The 15,928-nt window shown below is 41.8% G+C and overlaps 1 protein-coding gene across 5 annotated transcripts in view; it reads right to left on the reverse strand.

Annotated features, from left to right (window-relative positions):
• Nucleotides 1-15,928, reverse strand: part of itpr1b (inositol 1,4,5-trisphosphate receptor, type 1b) — a 731,378-nt gene that overhangs the window by 323,649 nt on the left and 391,801 nt on the right. For all 5 annotated transcript variants that reach the window (XM_072472138.1, XM_072472140.1, XM_072472139.1 and 2 more), the window contains one exon: nucleotides 8,686-8,818. In XM_072472138.1, the coding sequence (XP_072328239.1) occupies nucleotides 8,686-8,818 (133 nt within the window). The remainder of the gene's footprint in view (nucleotides 1-8,685; nucleotides 8,819-15,928) is intronic.

Raw genomic sequence — 15,928 nt, forward strand, 5'->3', positions numbered from 1 at the left:
GCAACAAAAAAAAAAAACGTTGTTAATGAAGCTTAATTTAAACCCAAAGTGACAAATAAAACAGGATAATTAGAACTGCAAGAGGCCATTTAGCCAGAGAACCTGTTCCACCATTCAATTTGATCAATCATAGCTGATCTGTATTGCAACTACGTTGACCTGCTTTGGTTCCATATTCCTCAAAATATTGACAAAAATCTATGAATCTCAATTTTTCTCCCCCCGCCCCCCCCCACCAGCTTCCAGAGTTTTGTGTCGGAATAGAATTTCAGATTGCCACTTCCTTTGTGTGTGAGAAGCGGACTACCTGACACTCCTGAATACGGAGAGGTCTAGATCGAGTGAACGTGGAGAGGATGTTTCCATTAGTAGGAGAAACTAGAACCCAAGGGCACAGCCTCAGCCTGAAGGGACAATCCTTTAAAACAGAGATGAGGAGGAATTTCTTCAGCCAGAGGGTGATAAATCTGTGGAACTCTTTGCCGCAGAACGGTGTAGAGTAAAAATCACCGGGTGTCTTTAAGATCAGGTTCTTGATTAATAAGGGGATATGGAGAAGGCAGGAGAACGAGGAGGAGAAAGAAACATATCAGCATGATTGAATGGCGGAGCAGACTCGATGGGCCGAATGGCCTAATTCTACTGTGTCTTATGGAATAGTCCAGTTCCAATTTTAAGGTTATGCCACTAGTTCTGAATTAGATCATAGAATTTACAGATCATAGAATTTACAGTGCAGAAGGAGGCCATTTGGCCCATCGAGTCTGCACCGGCTCTTGGAAAGAGCACCCTACCCAAGGTCAACACCTCCACCCCATCCCCATAACCCAGTAACCCCACCCAACACTAAGGGCAATTTTGAACACTAAGGGCAATTTATCATGGCCAATCCACCTAACCTGCACATCTTTGGACTGTGGGAGGAAACCGGAGCACCCGGAGGAAACCCACGCACACACGGGGAGGATGTGCAGACTCCGCACAGACAGTGACCCAAGCCGGAATTGAATCTGGGACCCTGGAGCTGTGAAGCAATTGTGCTATCCACAATGCTACCGTGCTGCCCTTCAATTCTCCTGCCAAATGAAATTGTTTTTTTTAAACCTAGTCCAATAAACCCTTTAATCATCTTCAACACCTCAATTAAAAGGACTGCTCGATCTTTTATGTTCCAGGAAGCACCAGCCTCGTCTAGCTTATATGCAAACCAGCCTTCATTCTTTAACTTATTTAACCCCCGTGTCATTCTGAAGATACCTTTTTAAAAATTTGTTCATGGGATGTGGGAATCACTGGCCGAACCAACATTTATTGCCCATTCACCAAGGGGAATTTAAGAGTCAACCACATTGCTGTAGATCTGGAGTCACATATAGGCCGACCACACAACGATAACAGATTTCCTTCTATAAAGGACATTAGTGAACCAGGTGGCCTTTTAACGACAACTGACAATGGTTTCATGGTCATAATTAGATTGTTAATTCCAGATTTTTTAATTGAATTCAAATTTCACCATTGCGATGGTGGGATTCACACCCAGGTCCCTAGGGCATTACTCTGGGTCTCTGGATTACTGGACCAATGACACTATCACTATGCCACCGCAAATAATTAAACATTACAAGCACCATCACACATTATAATGCAGAAAGAAGCTGGCGTGCACTGGCTGCCATCTTCAGCGTATCCTTCCCCGTAGAACTTTATTCAAGTGTCTGTGCAGGTACTTGATAAAACTGAAGGAGGGCTCTACATTTATGCTGCCCATCATCATGGAGGATGTTGCTTTCTCTGTACCAAATAGGATAAGAAGCAGAACTGCAAAAAGCATCAAATTGGCATTCCCAAATATCCTTTGACGTGAACCCCAATTTAGCCATTCATCTTCAATAAGTTACTAATAGATTTAGCGGAATGATCAGACGGCTAAGATTAAACAGAGCGGGGGGCATATTAGTTGATAGAGAAGCCAATGCAAATGCACAGTCAAAGCTTTGGCAAGGGCTTTTACTCCATCTCCTTGGAGGAAATACACAGGAAGACTCATGAGAACTACATGGAACTCACATGGAATGAAAAAGCCAGAGGGACTAATGAATAGTGGTCAATGAAGAGTAATATTAGGGGCAGCACGGTGGCACAGTGGTAGCTCTGCAGTCTCACGGCGCCGAGGTCCCAGGTTCGATCCCGGCTCTGGTTCACTGTCCATGTGGAGTTTGCACATTCTCCCCGTGTTTGCGTGGGTTTCACCCCCACAATCCAAAGATGTGCAAGGTTGGTGCAAGGTAGGTGGATTGAACACGCTAAATTGCCCCTTAATTGGAATAAATGAGTTGAGTGCTCTAAATTTATATTTTAAAAAATGAAGATTACTACGGCATGATTGACAGCCACAAAACAGAGACATAAATGTCTGTTAACCTCACACCCTGATTTTGATATGGTAACGATGCAGAAACTAGCTCTGTACGCATTTCAATATGTTCAAAGCCACTGAGGAATTCTTTCTGGCCTTTATCTGTTACTTTCGCTTTGTACTTGACATATGAGCTGTTCCTTGTTCTCCAGGATAATTAAAAAAAAAAAATTTAGAGTACCCAATTATTTTCTTTCCAATTAAGGGGCAATTTAGCGTGGCCAATCGACCTAACCTGCACATCTTTGGGTTGAGGGGGGTGAAACCCACACAGACACTGGGAGAATGTGCAAACTCCACACGGACAGTGACCCAGGGCCGGGATTCGAACCTGGGTCCTCAGTGCCATAGTTCCAGTGCTAACCACTGTGCCACGGGCCGCCCTCTCTAGGATAGATTAACCAGAATGCGTCATCAGCAATGGAGGGAATTCTAAATGGAACTGGGACAGCAACTACGGGTTAACGATAGGAGCACTTGACGAAAGGCTCAGCTAAATCCTTTGGGTGGGTTGGGGGAGAAAAGCAGTAAAACAGTCATTTGAAGTTAACTAATAAATAGATACCAAGTAAGGTCATAGCTTGTTCAAGTGCTGTATAAAAATGAAAAGTATGTTCTAAGATTGCAGTGGGAAACTTAAAAAGCAAAACGAGAAATGGATATGGTAATTAAACTCTAAAAAGTCAAACAGTCTGCACGTGGGTTGAAAAAAAATTCTGAGAGTTGAACATGAGTTGGATTCGTGTGGCATCAGAGAAACATGTTCTAAAAGTTTGCAGGGAAAATGTCCCTATAATTTGTGCACGCGCATGTGTGGTGGTGTGTCTGCATGAAAGAACAAACAACAGTTTTACATCCAGACCTTACATGGAGCATACACAAGAGCTTCTTTGAACCACACACCTGCAGCAACAATGCCACTGTATGCACAATATCAATACATTAAACTTTTTTCAATGTAGTTTTTAAATTAAGAACATTAAGAATATAAATAGGTTTTGCCCCTCAGCCTTTACCCCATATCCCTGTCTTGAGAATTACAATTGATCATCTTTTGGGAGGACGTATGAGGGGAGAGTTCCAAATTAGCATTGGTGTGTGTGAAGGAGCACTTCCAGGTTTCATTTCTAAATTGCTTGGGTCCAATTTAAGATCTCGACACCCCACTACCCCCCCGCCCCCCAGAAAATAGAGGAACTAATCAATTTTGAGAAAGTAGGTGCTCCAACTCCTAATGGCAATTTACCCATTGATAATTAGCTCATGAATTGATCTGCCAAATCGGCACATTTTCTGACAATGTTGGGTTGCAGCAGCTTACTCTTTCAGATGTATCATAGCTAATGCTTTCACATGGAATGGATCTATCAGTGAAACTTTTTTTTTTAATAACAGGGAAACACAGAGATGGGTGTCTGGTTTGATCATACTTACCAAGAAAGTGGCAAAAATTCCCAGCTCTAGTTCCTTCATCACCCTCCCACAAGATTTCACCTACAAATAAACCTTCAACTCATGCCCACACATTACTATTACTTCAAAGTTCATAGAACAAGTGAACTGCCTAACATTTTTCCATGAAAAGACCCTTGGATGTCTGCCAATTATTTCCATGGAGTCATTTGACTGTTTCATCACTATCTGTATAAACACTCTCAAACATTTGTGCAATGCCAGTTTGAGTTGATTATACAGAGGTTGTTCCAGGAACAAAATCTGAATTACAATAAGGATTTCTACAGGTTCTGGGTGAGTTTAACTTTGCTCCATTTTCTCTATTGCCTTTTCGGGTGAGCAAGTACACTATCCTGAGGGAGACCCAGAGAGTAGACAGGTGTGGCCAGTGCTGCTTCTTGGTTCAATGTCCAAAGATGCAATCAAGCAACGCACAAGAGAAATTATCCAGTTAATTCTACATGTCTCAGAAAATATGGTTTGCCAATGCAGACCAATGATGGGCCGATATGAATTGAGATCTATTCACATTCTAGCCTCCATTCAACTTTCAGAACACAACTGGCAGATGAGTATTATTCCACATGCCCAGTTTTTGAGTGTCCCTTGGTAGTGTATTTCATGGATCGTAGAATAGCACATGCGACCCATCAAGTCTGTGCCAGCTCTTTCGAGCAGCAATCCAGTTTGCTGCACATCACTACAGATGCTGCCAGACCTGCTGCGATTTTCCAGCATTTTCTCTTTGGTTTCAGATTCCAGCATCCGCAGTAATTTGCTTTTATTATTGTTGCACTCCCACTCTGTCCCCATGTCCCTGCAATGTTTTAATCCTTTCAGTACATGGCCAATTCCCTTATGAAAGCCACTATTGAATCTTACCCACTACCCGAGTCACAGGGCATTTCAAATTCTAAACAGGTGACATTTAAAAAATTTACCTCACATCATCTCTGGTTCTTTTGTTAACCACTTCAAATCTTTACTCTCCAGAGTTATTGACCCCTTCAGCCATTGGAAACAATTTCACCTTACTTACTCTATCCAGACAATTGCTGTTTTAAGCCCCTCTACCAAATTGCCTCTTTGCCTTCCCTGATCAAAATGAAATAATTTTTAACTTCTCCTGTTTATCCAGTTGTAAGTCCTCATCCCCAGAACCATGGCAGTAAATCTCTTCTATCTCCTCTCCAAAACCTGTGCGTCCTCTCTAAAGTGTGGTGCTCAGAATTGGATGCAATACTCCAGCTGGGGAGGAATGAGTGTTTTTTTTGTTTTTAACAGGCTCAGCATCACTTCCCGACTTTGTACTTTGCTTCCACTTATGAAGTCCAAGATTCCATGTGTTCGAACTGTTTTGTTCACCTGCCGACCCATTCCATTTTTTGTTCATACTTTTTAATTTTTCCCAATTAAGGGGAAATTTAATGTGGCCAATCCACCTATCCAGCACATCTTTGGGTTGAGGGTGAAACCTACGCAGACGCCGTACCATTCCTAAAAATGTATGCACAAGCACCCCAGGTCTTACTGCACTGGCAGCCCTTTCAATTTGTACCACGTCAGTTGTACAGCTGCCACCCCTCGTTATTCCTACTAAACGTTATCACCTCATACTTTGTTGAAATTTCAATTGCATTGTATCTGCCCATTCCACTTGCTTGTCTATGTCGACTTGAGGTCTATGAACATCTTCCTCACAGTTTACTAAACTTCAAGTTGCATTCCCCAGTAAATGTCATAATTGTGCCGTGTACTCAAAGTCATTCATGTATTTTTCTCATCATTTATCAACTATTCTCAGAAATATGGCACAAAGTTTGATTCAAACTGCACCTTGGTGGATTGCACCCTCTACCCCCCCCCCCACCCCCAAATCCCACGGCAAGTAAACCAACCAGTTTCTCTCAAGTCCTTGTAACAGACATATGATTGTGCTACAGCTAATGTGAGACATGTTTAAATTGATTTTACCCCCAACACTAATGCAAGCAGAAATGTTTGTGCAAGTTCTTCAATCAAATTGCAATACATTTCCTTCCCGTAGCTAAATGTGCTCATTGCAATCAGGGTTCAATTACCAATTATTAATGCTCATTCTCCACAGAGATTCACCTATTGGAGGTGTGTGCTAGACTTGTGTAAGACTAACATTTTTACAATATTTTATTGCGAGCAAACTAATCATCTTTATTCATAAACTCTCTGATTTTAGGGTTAACCTGATGACTACCAACCAAAAGGCAACTCTGAAGAGAAGGGTTAAACCTGATAAAAGTCAAGAATGCCAATGTCAGGATATTGCCGCTCTGGTGTGACACATTTATCACTTTTGCCTTTTTAGTGTAGCATGCACATCACCTTCCCTTAGATTATTAAATGTCACCACTCTCCGTGCTGCATTCGAACCCTGGTAGGACCTCCAAGCAATTAAAAGGCAGCATTGATGGATTTAATAACTTCTGCTGTGTCATTAATCAGCAGCTGCCTCAGTTGAAGTTACAAGGGGTCTGCTAATGGAGTAGAAATGAGTGGGCTGGAGTTACAGCGCACCTTCAGCATTTATTTATTTGAGTAAACAATAAGTGTCTGCAGTGCCTCTCAAAATATAGCAATAAGAGAAGCTGATGTGCCGAGTAGCAGCTTTGCTCAATGCCTCCTCCACTATGTGGAATTGGAACAAGCTCCCTCAGATCTGGGAGGGTGGCTGCAGGGAGGAGGGGTTGAAGAAACAATTTTGGATGCACCAATTCACATTAACATTAGATTTTTGAGACGATTGCAAACGTTTTATCACTACTGGAAATGTATTTTGTTTGTTCCTTCCAAAATTATTAGAGCGGATCACTTTTTTCAAAACTATTATGGGCATCGTGCTTAATTTTTAACCTGAGAAATCATGTATTTATTCTCTGACCAGAATGAAAGAAAACTCAAAATCCAAAAGGCCAAATGTTTACTATACAGTTTGGAACTCAACCCGCCTTGGGAGTCAATTCTTTTTAAATATAAATTTAGAGTACCCAATTCTTTTTTTCCCAATTAAGGGGCAATTTAGTGTGGCCAATTCACATACCCTGTACATCTTCTGGGTTGTGGCAGTGAAACCCATGCAGACACAGGGAGACTGTGCAAACTCCACATGGACAGGGACGCTCGGTGCCGTGAGGCAGCAGTGCTAACCACTGCGCCACCCTCTTGGGAGTCAATTTAATGCTACCAGAAGGAGTGTTTGAGGTGAAGAACGTGGACGCATTTAAAGAGAAGCTGGATAAGTACATGAAGGAGAAGGAATAGAAGGCTATGTCCGTTGGGTTAAATAAAGCAGAGTGGGAGGACCGAATGGCCTGCTTCTGTGTGGTAAATTCTACGTAATGTAACTCTATGCAAGTATGGTTTAAGTTACTGCAGTTATTTTTGTACCCCATTAGCAAGACCTTCCGAACTCCCCTGGTAACCTGACCGAAGACAGCTGGTTGGTTGCTGGCAGAGCAGAAGCTGTCGAATCCAGTGATGGTCTCTTTTAATTACTTGAAGGTCCATGCCAGGACTCCAAGTACAGCATAGAGACCGGTGACATTTGTAATCCGAGGTAACGTTTCCCTGTGGTAATTTCAAAAATGTGTAGAGTTTTGGGAGGTAAACTGAGGAGCAGAGACAGACTTGGCCTTGCGCAGTGCATGTTCAAAGCCAACAGCAGGATATCTGGATGTTATTTCAGCTACCATATAGCTATCTGTCTGGATTCAATTAAATGACTGGGTGTTGGCAGTAACAGGTTCTGAGGAATAAGCTTGTTAAATATATGCCTTATCTGCACATCTTAGTGGCAGCTCGCTATTGGTTTGGCTTCCCCAGCTGGCTTTCAATCTCTGTTGTTCCACTGCTCTTTGTTTAATAACCTCTTATGTTCAATAAATGCAAAGTATTCATCCACCGTGTCTGTAATATAGATTCTTGAGCTGGGGATTCCAATTTTTTCTGACCATGTTGATGTCAAACCATATCAAGGCATATAGTTAACAACACCCATGATTCTGCAGGAGTTAACAAAACAAAATTAAATGTAATATTCGCCATTAACCTCTCGTCTTTGAGGATCTTGTAACTTATGGGGGCAGTATTAAAAAAGAGCAGAACATACTGCACTTAAAGGGGAGATCATCTCATGTCAGCAGTAACGGAAGTCACAACCTCACAATTAAAAAAGGTTTATTCAGTACCTTTTCACTATTGGTGCAAGGCACTCGGCTCATTTTCTGGACTTGCACAGATTTATATCAAGTTAAATTCAGGCATGGACAGGGAGCTACAACACCTGTGCAGACAAATTGTACTAAAATAGGCCAAGTTATTCCAAATCTGAAAAACCAGCTTCAGCACATTCACTGCGCTGCCTTCAACAAGGCGCTGCAGAAATACCCTCAGTCGTCACTGACAAAAAGCCAAACTCACTGAGGTTTCATGGATGCCTCACAGGCGAGTCTGAGGTAGCTACCAGATACACTCCAGTTATGCCTTGGCTGCCACATCATCCAGTCAAGTTTCACCTGGTGCGGTTTTAAAAAAAAATTGTGTGGCCCATTTATAATCTGCCACAAAATTGGAAGCACCAGTCATCACTTTTATCATTTCATCATCCCTGCTCTCCACCCTATTGCTGATCTTTCCCTTTAGGTCTCTATCCTTGGCTTATCTCGAACATCTTCCAGTTCATTAACCAGAAACATTAGCTCGGATTCTCTCTCCACAGGTGCTGCAAACAATTGTATCATGTGGTGGCTGGATTGCGGCAAAAAGGAATGCCTTACCTCGTTCAAGAGACTTGTTGATCCCTCCTGCTGACAGTGGACCATTGTGAAAATTAGTCAGGCTGTCTCTTCTACCGACCGACCTGATGTTGCCATGGTAACGATTGACCAAGATCTGCCTTAGAGCTTCACCCTTGGTAAGGCAAAAACAAACGTGTTAGACAAGTGGAGAGTACAGAGCTTTGAGAGAGTGAGCAGGTGGAATTGTCAACCATTTACAACAAAAGAAAAGCCAACATTAGCAAGAGGTTGTCATATTGTTTGGAATGAAGCAGCATTTGATGAACACAAAGTGCATCTCTTCAAAAATGACATGCTCATTGATGGGAAGCACCTCTTCCCAGCCAGTGTAACCACAAGAGATGATTCAGCAACAACCAAATTAAAGCATGTGTATTGTGGGTGAGGGAATGGGCAAGAATACCAGTGGCCTGGACAGAATCATATGTAGGGCTGCCAGATACTGAGATTCATGACCAATACCTGCCCTATCCCCAAGTTATCCTCTTGTTACCACACAACAGACAGCAAGAAACAGCATTGTTCTTTCCATAAGACGTAGGAGCAGAAGATGGCCATTCGGTCCATCGAGTCTGCTACGCCATTCAATGAGATCATGGATGATCTGATATAGTCCTCAACTCCACTTTCCCGCCTTATCCCCAAAACCCTTGATTCTCTTACTGATTAAACATCTGTCTATCTCAGCCTTGAACTTACTTAATGACCCAGCCTCTGCGGTAATGAATTCCACAAATTCACTACCTTCAAAGAATAAATTCCTCCTCACCTCTGTCTTAAATGTGCAACCCCTTACTCTTTGATTATGCCCTCTGGTTCTCAAGTATTCTCAAATTTGCTAAAAAGGAGTGGCAAAAAGTTTTTCACTTCAAGTTTGTGCACAAACATAGCATGGAACTCTCAAAATGTTGACGAAGATATTCTCTAGGATAGAAGTGAGATGACAAGTTTGATTGCTAACCCCATGTCCACTCCATCACCAAATCTCTTATTTCCATCACCACCACATCTTAGCCCATCTGCTTCTGAAACCTCTTCAGTACCTCCATATACAACACTTCCAATGGTCTCCTGCTGGCCTTGTTTTACCATCCTCCGTAATCACAGGTTTCACTCAAAACATCGTTGCCCACATCCCAACATCAAGTCCTATTCACCTATTATCCCTTGAGCTCCCTAACCCAGATTGGCTTTTGGCCCTCTAACTCTCAATTTTAAAATTCTTATTTTGCATGTTCAAATCCCTCCAAAGCCTCATCGCTCCCAATCTCTGTAACCTTTTCAGTCCTCAGAGGTGTCCACATTCCAGCAATTCGGGCTTCCATGCATCCCCAGTTTCCTTGATTTTACAGTTCGCGCCTTCAGCTGCCCAGACTCCCAAGATCTAGAATTCCTTGCCTAAATTAGTCTACCTCACCATACCGTCCTCCATGACATTGCTCCTTAAAGTCTGTCTTTGGGAGCAACCTTTCGGTCTCCTGCATTATTCTCTACAGCTTGATGACAAATTTTGTTTGGTACTGCTCCTTTGAAGCACTTTGGAACATTTTACTATGTTAAAGACGAGTCTTATTAATTTTGTGAAAGGAGCTGGATGACTGCCTGTCTTGACAGAAAGATGTCACAATCCTAATAAGAGGATGACATTCAATCTTGTCTCAGTCACGTAAACCATTAGATCTTCAAGCAGGTTAGGTACAAAGCGAGTTGGCCACCCCCGATTGAAACAATAATAGACAAGATCAAGCAAAAAAGAGCCAAAGCGTTTGCCCAAGAGAACACCAAAGCTCAAAGCACTCCAGCATACAGCTTTGTATATAGCGGTCAAGAGAATATCCAAGAACATTGGAAGTAGAAGAGATTTAACCATGAGAATGAGGAAGACTGTAGTCACTGTAAATAAATGTTTCATTTATTTTCTCTTGTGTATGATTTCATCTTAAAGCACAAGGTAGGGATTTGCAGTTCATCTTGGCGCAGTCAGATGAGTTTGGCTTCAAAATCAAGAAGGTGAGGTTTCGTAGAATCAAAAAGTTTGCCTGCAGATGGCATCAAGAGAAATTCTTTGTGTATTTGTTAATGAAGTAATGAACGTGTTTCAGCATTTCCTGGCAGCTCAGCATCAAAATTTTATTTTTGGTTTAAAGCTTCAAGCTTCATTCTACAACTCACTGAATCAAACTTTTGTTTAGCAACTTGCTCCTGACCAAATGATCATCACAAGGCTCTCTTTCGACCGCTCAGTAACTAAACGTACCATGGGATTTGATGCTCAGTAATAGCAGTCAGGAACTTTTACGGGTCAATTATTAGTCTGTGCTCTTCTTAGCCAGTGATGCTAAAGTTTATTTCAGCGAGCCGGAGACAGAGGACTGGGAAAGGAGAAATAGCAGTAGGTTGCAAAAAATAGCTTTCCAATTACTCCCTCGTATTGTCAAGTGCGCCTTGACAGCAGGCGCTCTTGTGAAAACCTTAAATGAGAATAAGGTTACACTCCCACTGTCACAAAACTCAATGCCACTCACTGCCTGGTTTCGTCAATAAGGAGCAGCCAATTTGAAGTGGTTTCACAGGGCTGACAGTAGCTGCAAAAGAATATCCTAAGCTCACCTCACTACCTTCAGGAGACATAGTGTAGTTCATATGTTAATGAACGTGGAACCAAGAGAAGGTTAGTTTAGTTCCCACTGATGCTCTTTGAATTCAGAGAGAACATAAATCTGAAAATGAAAAGCTAGTACCAAAGTCACAAAGGAGCTGCTGGATTGTTGCTGCAAACCCAAAGGGTTCATTAATGCAATCTTCCACCCTTACCTGGATCTGGCCTACTTGGGATTCCAGTCCCACCAATTTTGATCTTTACCTGACTTTTGGAGTGGCCTAGCACGTCACTCAGCTGTATCCCGACCGCTACAAAGTGCAAGCTGTGACAGAGTTAGAAGACAATCCCCCAGCTTCTCACGGCTAGAGGGGATTGGCAAAAAGTGCCAGCCTTGCCAATGATGCCCATATCTCGAAAATAAATAACCTAATGGGAACATACAGAGCTGCCTAAAACATCAATCCTGATGTTGATTAAAATGGAGCACAAAGTCCTTCCAAAGAACAGAATGATCTACCTTAATCAGGACAAAAGAAAATTGGCTGGTGGTGAAATTTACTCATGTCTGTTCATAGAATATTATTTGTGTTGTCAGGCAGCCTCACCAGAATGCTAAATAAAAGTAGGTCTACCAGCGGAGTTTGAGACTCACCAACTCTACACGCAGAAAGAAAGAAAATCACACCGTGCTCTCAGCCAAGAATTGGAAAAATGAAGGTGAAATCCCGAGGCTCACAAAACTCCGCAAAATTCAAGGAGCCAGTGAATCCAAAACAAGCTACCGGCTATAAACACTGGTAAATGCAGATAGCGGGAATGTCATATATTAATCCATTCTTCATCCTGGCAATTAAGTTTGCTTCAATCTTTTTGTTGGAGAAGCAGAACACTTCTCAATGCCAACAAGGTTACCATAATTGTGAAACCAAAGTTGCTCCTTTCCATTGCAAAACTAGCAAGAACTGAGCTTTCTCCAGAACTCATCTACGGTAACATAAATCAAGATGCCCACAAGGAATCCCAATTGGATAATTGGAATTGGATCCGACAGTCAGAAAACCAGGCTTTCCTTATTGTCTTTTTAGGGGAACGGGGTGGGGGGCACTAAGGATTCTGGACTCCATTGGGAAATTTTCCATATTTCATTTATAAAGTTATCAACAGAGAAAAGACACGGCTCTGTTATGACAAGAACTGTGATTGGGAAAGAAATGGGAGGACAGATCTTGGGTCTTGGGTGTGAGAAAGGGCACAGACTGCCGAGTTTTGGATGACCTCCAAACGGCAGAACATGTGAATCCAGTCAGGAAAGAATTTGAACACATTCTCCCCATGTCTGCGTTGGTATCACCCCCACAACCCAAAGATGTGCAGGTTAGGTGGATTGGCCACGTTAAATTGCCCCTTAATTGGAAGCAAACAATAATTGGGTACTTTAAATTTATTTAAAAATAAATAAATAAATTTAGAGTACCCAACTTTTTTTATTAAAATGGAAAGCATTTGAAGAGTCAAAGCTAGGAAGTGACAATGACACAAATGAGGGTTTGTCAGATGAGCACGAGGCAGTTGAGCGATTGCAGAGGTGGACATAGACGTTCTTGGGGATGACATGAGTATACAGTCTAAAGTACAAGCACCAAGGTCAGGAATGATCGATCTGGTTCAGCCTCAGATAGTCATCAGGGAGGGGGATGGGGGCAATCGCATGAGAACAGAGTTTGGAGCGCGAACCAAAACACAGTGGCTTCAATCAGCCCAACATTTAATGACACGATTTTCTGCTCATTCACTACTGTATGGCCGAACAACATTCTGACAGTTAAGGAGAACAGAGGGGTCGGGAGAGGTGGTGACGAGGTAGAGCTGCGTGTTATGCAAGATTCCAACTTTGAACCTTCACGGTAAACCTGCCAACATGCCAATTTCCACTGTTTTGTTGTTCATTGTTGCTGTTTATTACGTATAAAGCAACTTGGCTTGAAGGGCTTTCAATATGGATGTAGGTAAGTTAATTGAGATTGGAAATGTAGTATACGCTCATACAGTATCAACCGCATCCTTAATGAAAAATGGGACATCTAATACCACCAGTTTTGGGCCACTGGCTAAGGTGACCCCACTATTTCCATCATTTAAAAATAAATATTGATCCTCTGTCTCTATGGTATAAATGTAGGGCACGCTCCTCTGCTCTTTAACTGCTGGCCAGGTGGTTATTAAATCATACTGCTTATACAAAGGCACTAATCAGGTTTTCTGGACTCGGCAAAACAAATGGCTGTAACTTTGTGATCTTGCTGGCCAAATCAGAAAACATAGCTCGAAAAAAATCAGAAGGATAACTGCTTAAGCACAGAATTTAAATGCATCAATTTTGATCCAAATATAAAATCTGATCTCATTCTACAAGGTGCATGGCAACCTGGAATTTCAAATACTCTCCCTGGTCTTCGAAGCACATTAAAAAAAAAAGCTGATTTAGATACAGGGAGATCCGAGAGAATGACAATACAGGAAAATGTAAAGCCGCCAATATATTAACCTCAAGAGTAAATTACAAAGCAATCAATTCTCAGCTGCTACACCTGCTGAGGCTGCTGTTAATCACAACACTAACAGTACATTTCTTAGCTTTTCTGCCAAAACTATCATTTTTCAAAAGTCCACAGTCCACCAATAAAGGCAGCAGCACATGTCTAGTGGAATATTAACTGTGATGCATGCTCAGCAAGCTACTTCACCTGACATAATTAAAGAAAATCCCGAACACATGCATGCTCCAAAATCATTAACCAGATATAACCAACTGTACTTGGGCGAATACATCGAGCATTTACAAAACATTCACCATCCAACTACCTTGGGATACAAATAGCATATCTGGGCCCGAAAGCCTCCAGTAATCAATAGGGTACAGGGGAAATTAACAATTCTATTTCAAATGGAACCCGAACATCAAACATACTTTTTTCAAGTGTGATTTCACTGTCATGATCACACTCAAAAGGTTAAACATAAAGAATGTATTCACTGAGCAACATCCTACTCGTCTTCAAGTCAACAAAACTGAAAAAGATCAACCTCCACCATGAAATAACTGTCTCACTGAACGCTTTTTAAAAAAAATTCTTCAACCTTGTGCCACTTCATTCCAAAAGACTAAAGAACAGAGGTAAACACACCAAAGTAACATTCGGTTAAATGGCACAGAAACAGGCCACTAGGTCCAACCAGTCCATGCCAGCCTCCTCCCATCTTTCTTCATCCAAATTTATCATTGCAATCGCCTAGTCCCTTCACTGATTGTGCAGTTCCCCTTGAAAGCATCAATAATAGTTGCTTCAACCTCCCAGTGATAGGGAGTTCCATATTCACACCACTCTTTGGGTGAACATCCAACTTTCTTCTAAATTTCCTGCTGGATATCCTGGTGACTATCTTCTAGTTAAGCTCCTCACCGTAAGAAGAAACATTCTCTCTGTATCCCCTCTATCAATGCCTTTCATCACTTTAAAGGTCTCTATTAGGTCACCTCTCAATCATCTGAGACACAGCCTGTCAATCCTTTCCTGATACGTATACTCGCACATCCCAGATATCATCCTTGTAAATCTTCTCAATGCTCTCCAAGGTTTCCATATTTTTTATAATATGGTGCACAGAACTGCATGCAGTACTCAAACTGTTGTCTAATCAAAGGTTGATGCAGCTTTTACATAACTTTCCCACGTTTCAAGTCCATCCTTTCAAAATAAAACCTGGTGCTTTTTAAATTTTTTAAAATGGCCTTGCTAACCTGTGGCACAGGTTGTGATTGGTGCAGAGGTCCCATTGTTCCTCTACCCCAGCTAGACTTGCACCTTCCAAGTAATGATGTGGAGATGCCGGTGTTGGACTGGGGTGAACACAGTAAGAAGTCTTACAACACCAGGTTAAAGTCCAACAGGTTTGTTTCGATGTCACTAGCTTTCGGAGTGCTGCTCCCTCCTCAGGTGAATCACCTGAGGAAGGAGCAGCGCTCCGAAAGCTAGTGACATCGAAACAAACCTGTTGGACTTTAACCTGGTGTTGCAAGACTTCTTCCAAGTAATGATTGACTTTCCCATTCTTCCTACCAAGGTACACTGAATCACATTTATCTTGTCAAACTTCATCTGCCAATTATTTACTCAGTCTGCAAGTTTATTAATGTCCCCCTGCAAAATGATGCAGTTTTCCACAATATTGACTAGGTGTCATTCTCAAATTTAGAAATTGGGTTTTAATTTGAAAGTCCAAATTGTTAATCTAAATTGTGAACTGCAGTGGTCCCAATATTGGCCCTTGTGGAACAACACTTTCCACCTTCTGCAATTCGGAATAATTATCTTCTTTTCCCCGCTCTCTGCTTTGTCTTGAAATTAGCAAGTTTTTTGCCATTTGTCCTCACACTCCCCATTTGCTGACCTTATTCATTAGTCCATTATGGGGCACTTTACCATATATCTTTTGAAAATCTAGATAAATTATATCTACTCCATAACCACTGTCCACTCTTGTTACCTTCTCAAAAATATACATGTAGGGTGGTCAAGACAGACTCTCTCTTTGAAATACATGTTGCTTATTTATTATTAT

This window comes from Scyliorhinus torazame, chromosome 13 (genome assembly GCF_047496885.1).
Source record: "Scyliorhinus torazame isolate Kashiwa2021f chromosome 13, sScyTor2.1, whole genome shotgun sequence".
NCBI classification, from domain to species: domain Eukaryota; kingdom Metazoa; phylum Chordata; class Chondrichthyes; order Carcharhiniformes; family Scyliorhinidae; genus Scyliorhinus; species Scyliorhinus torazame.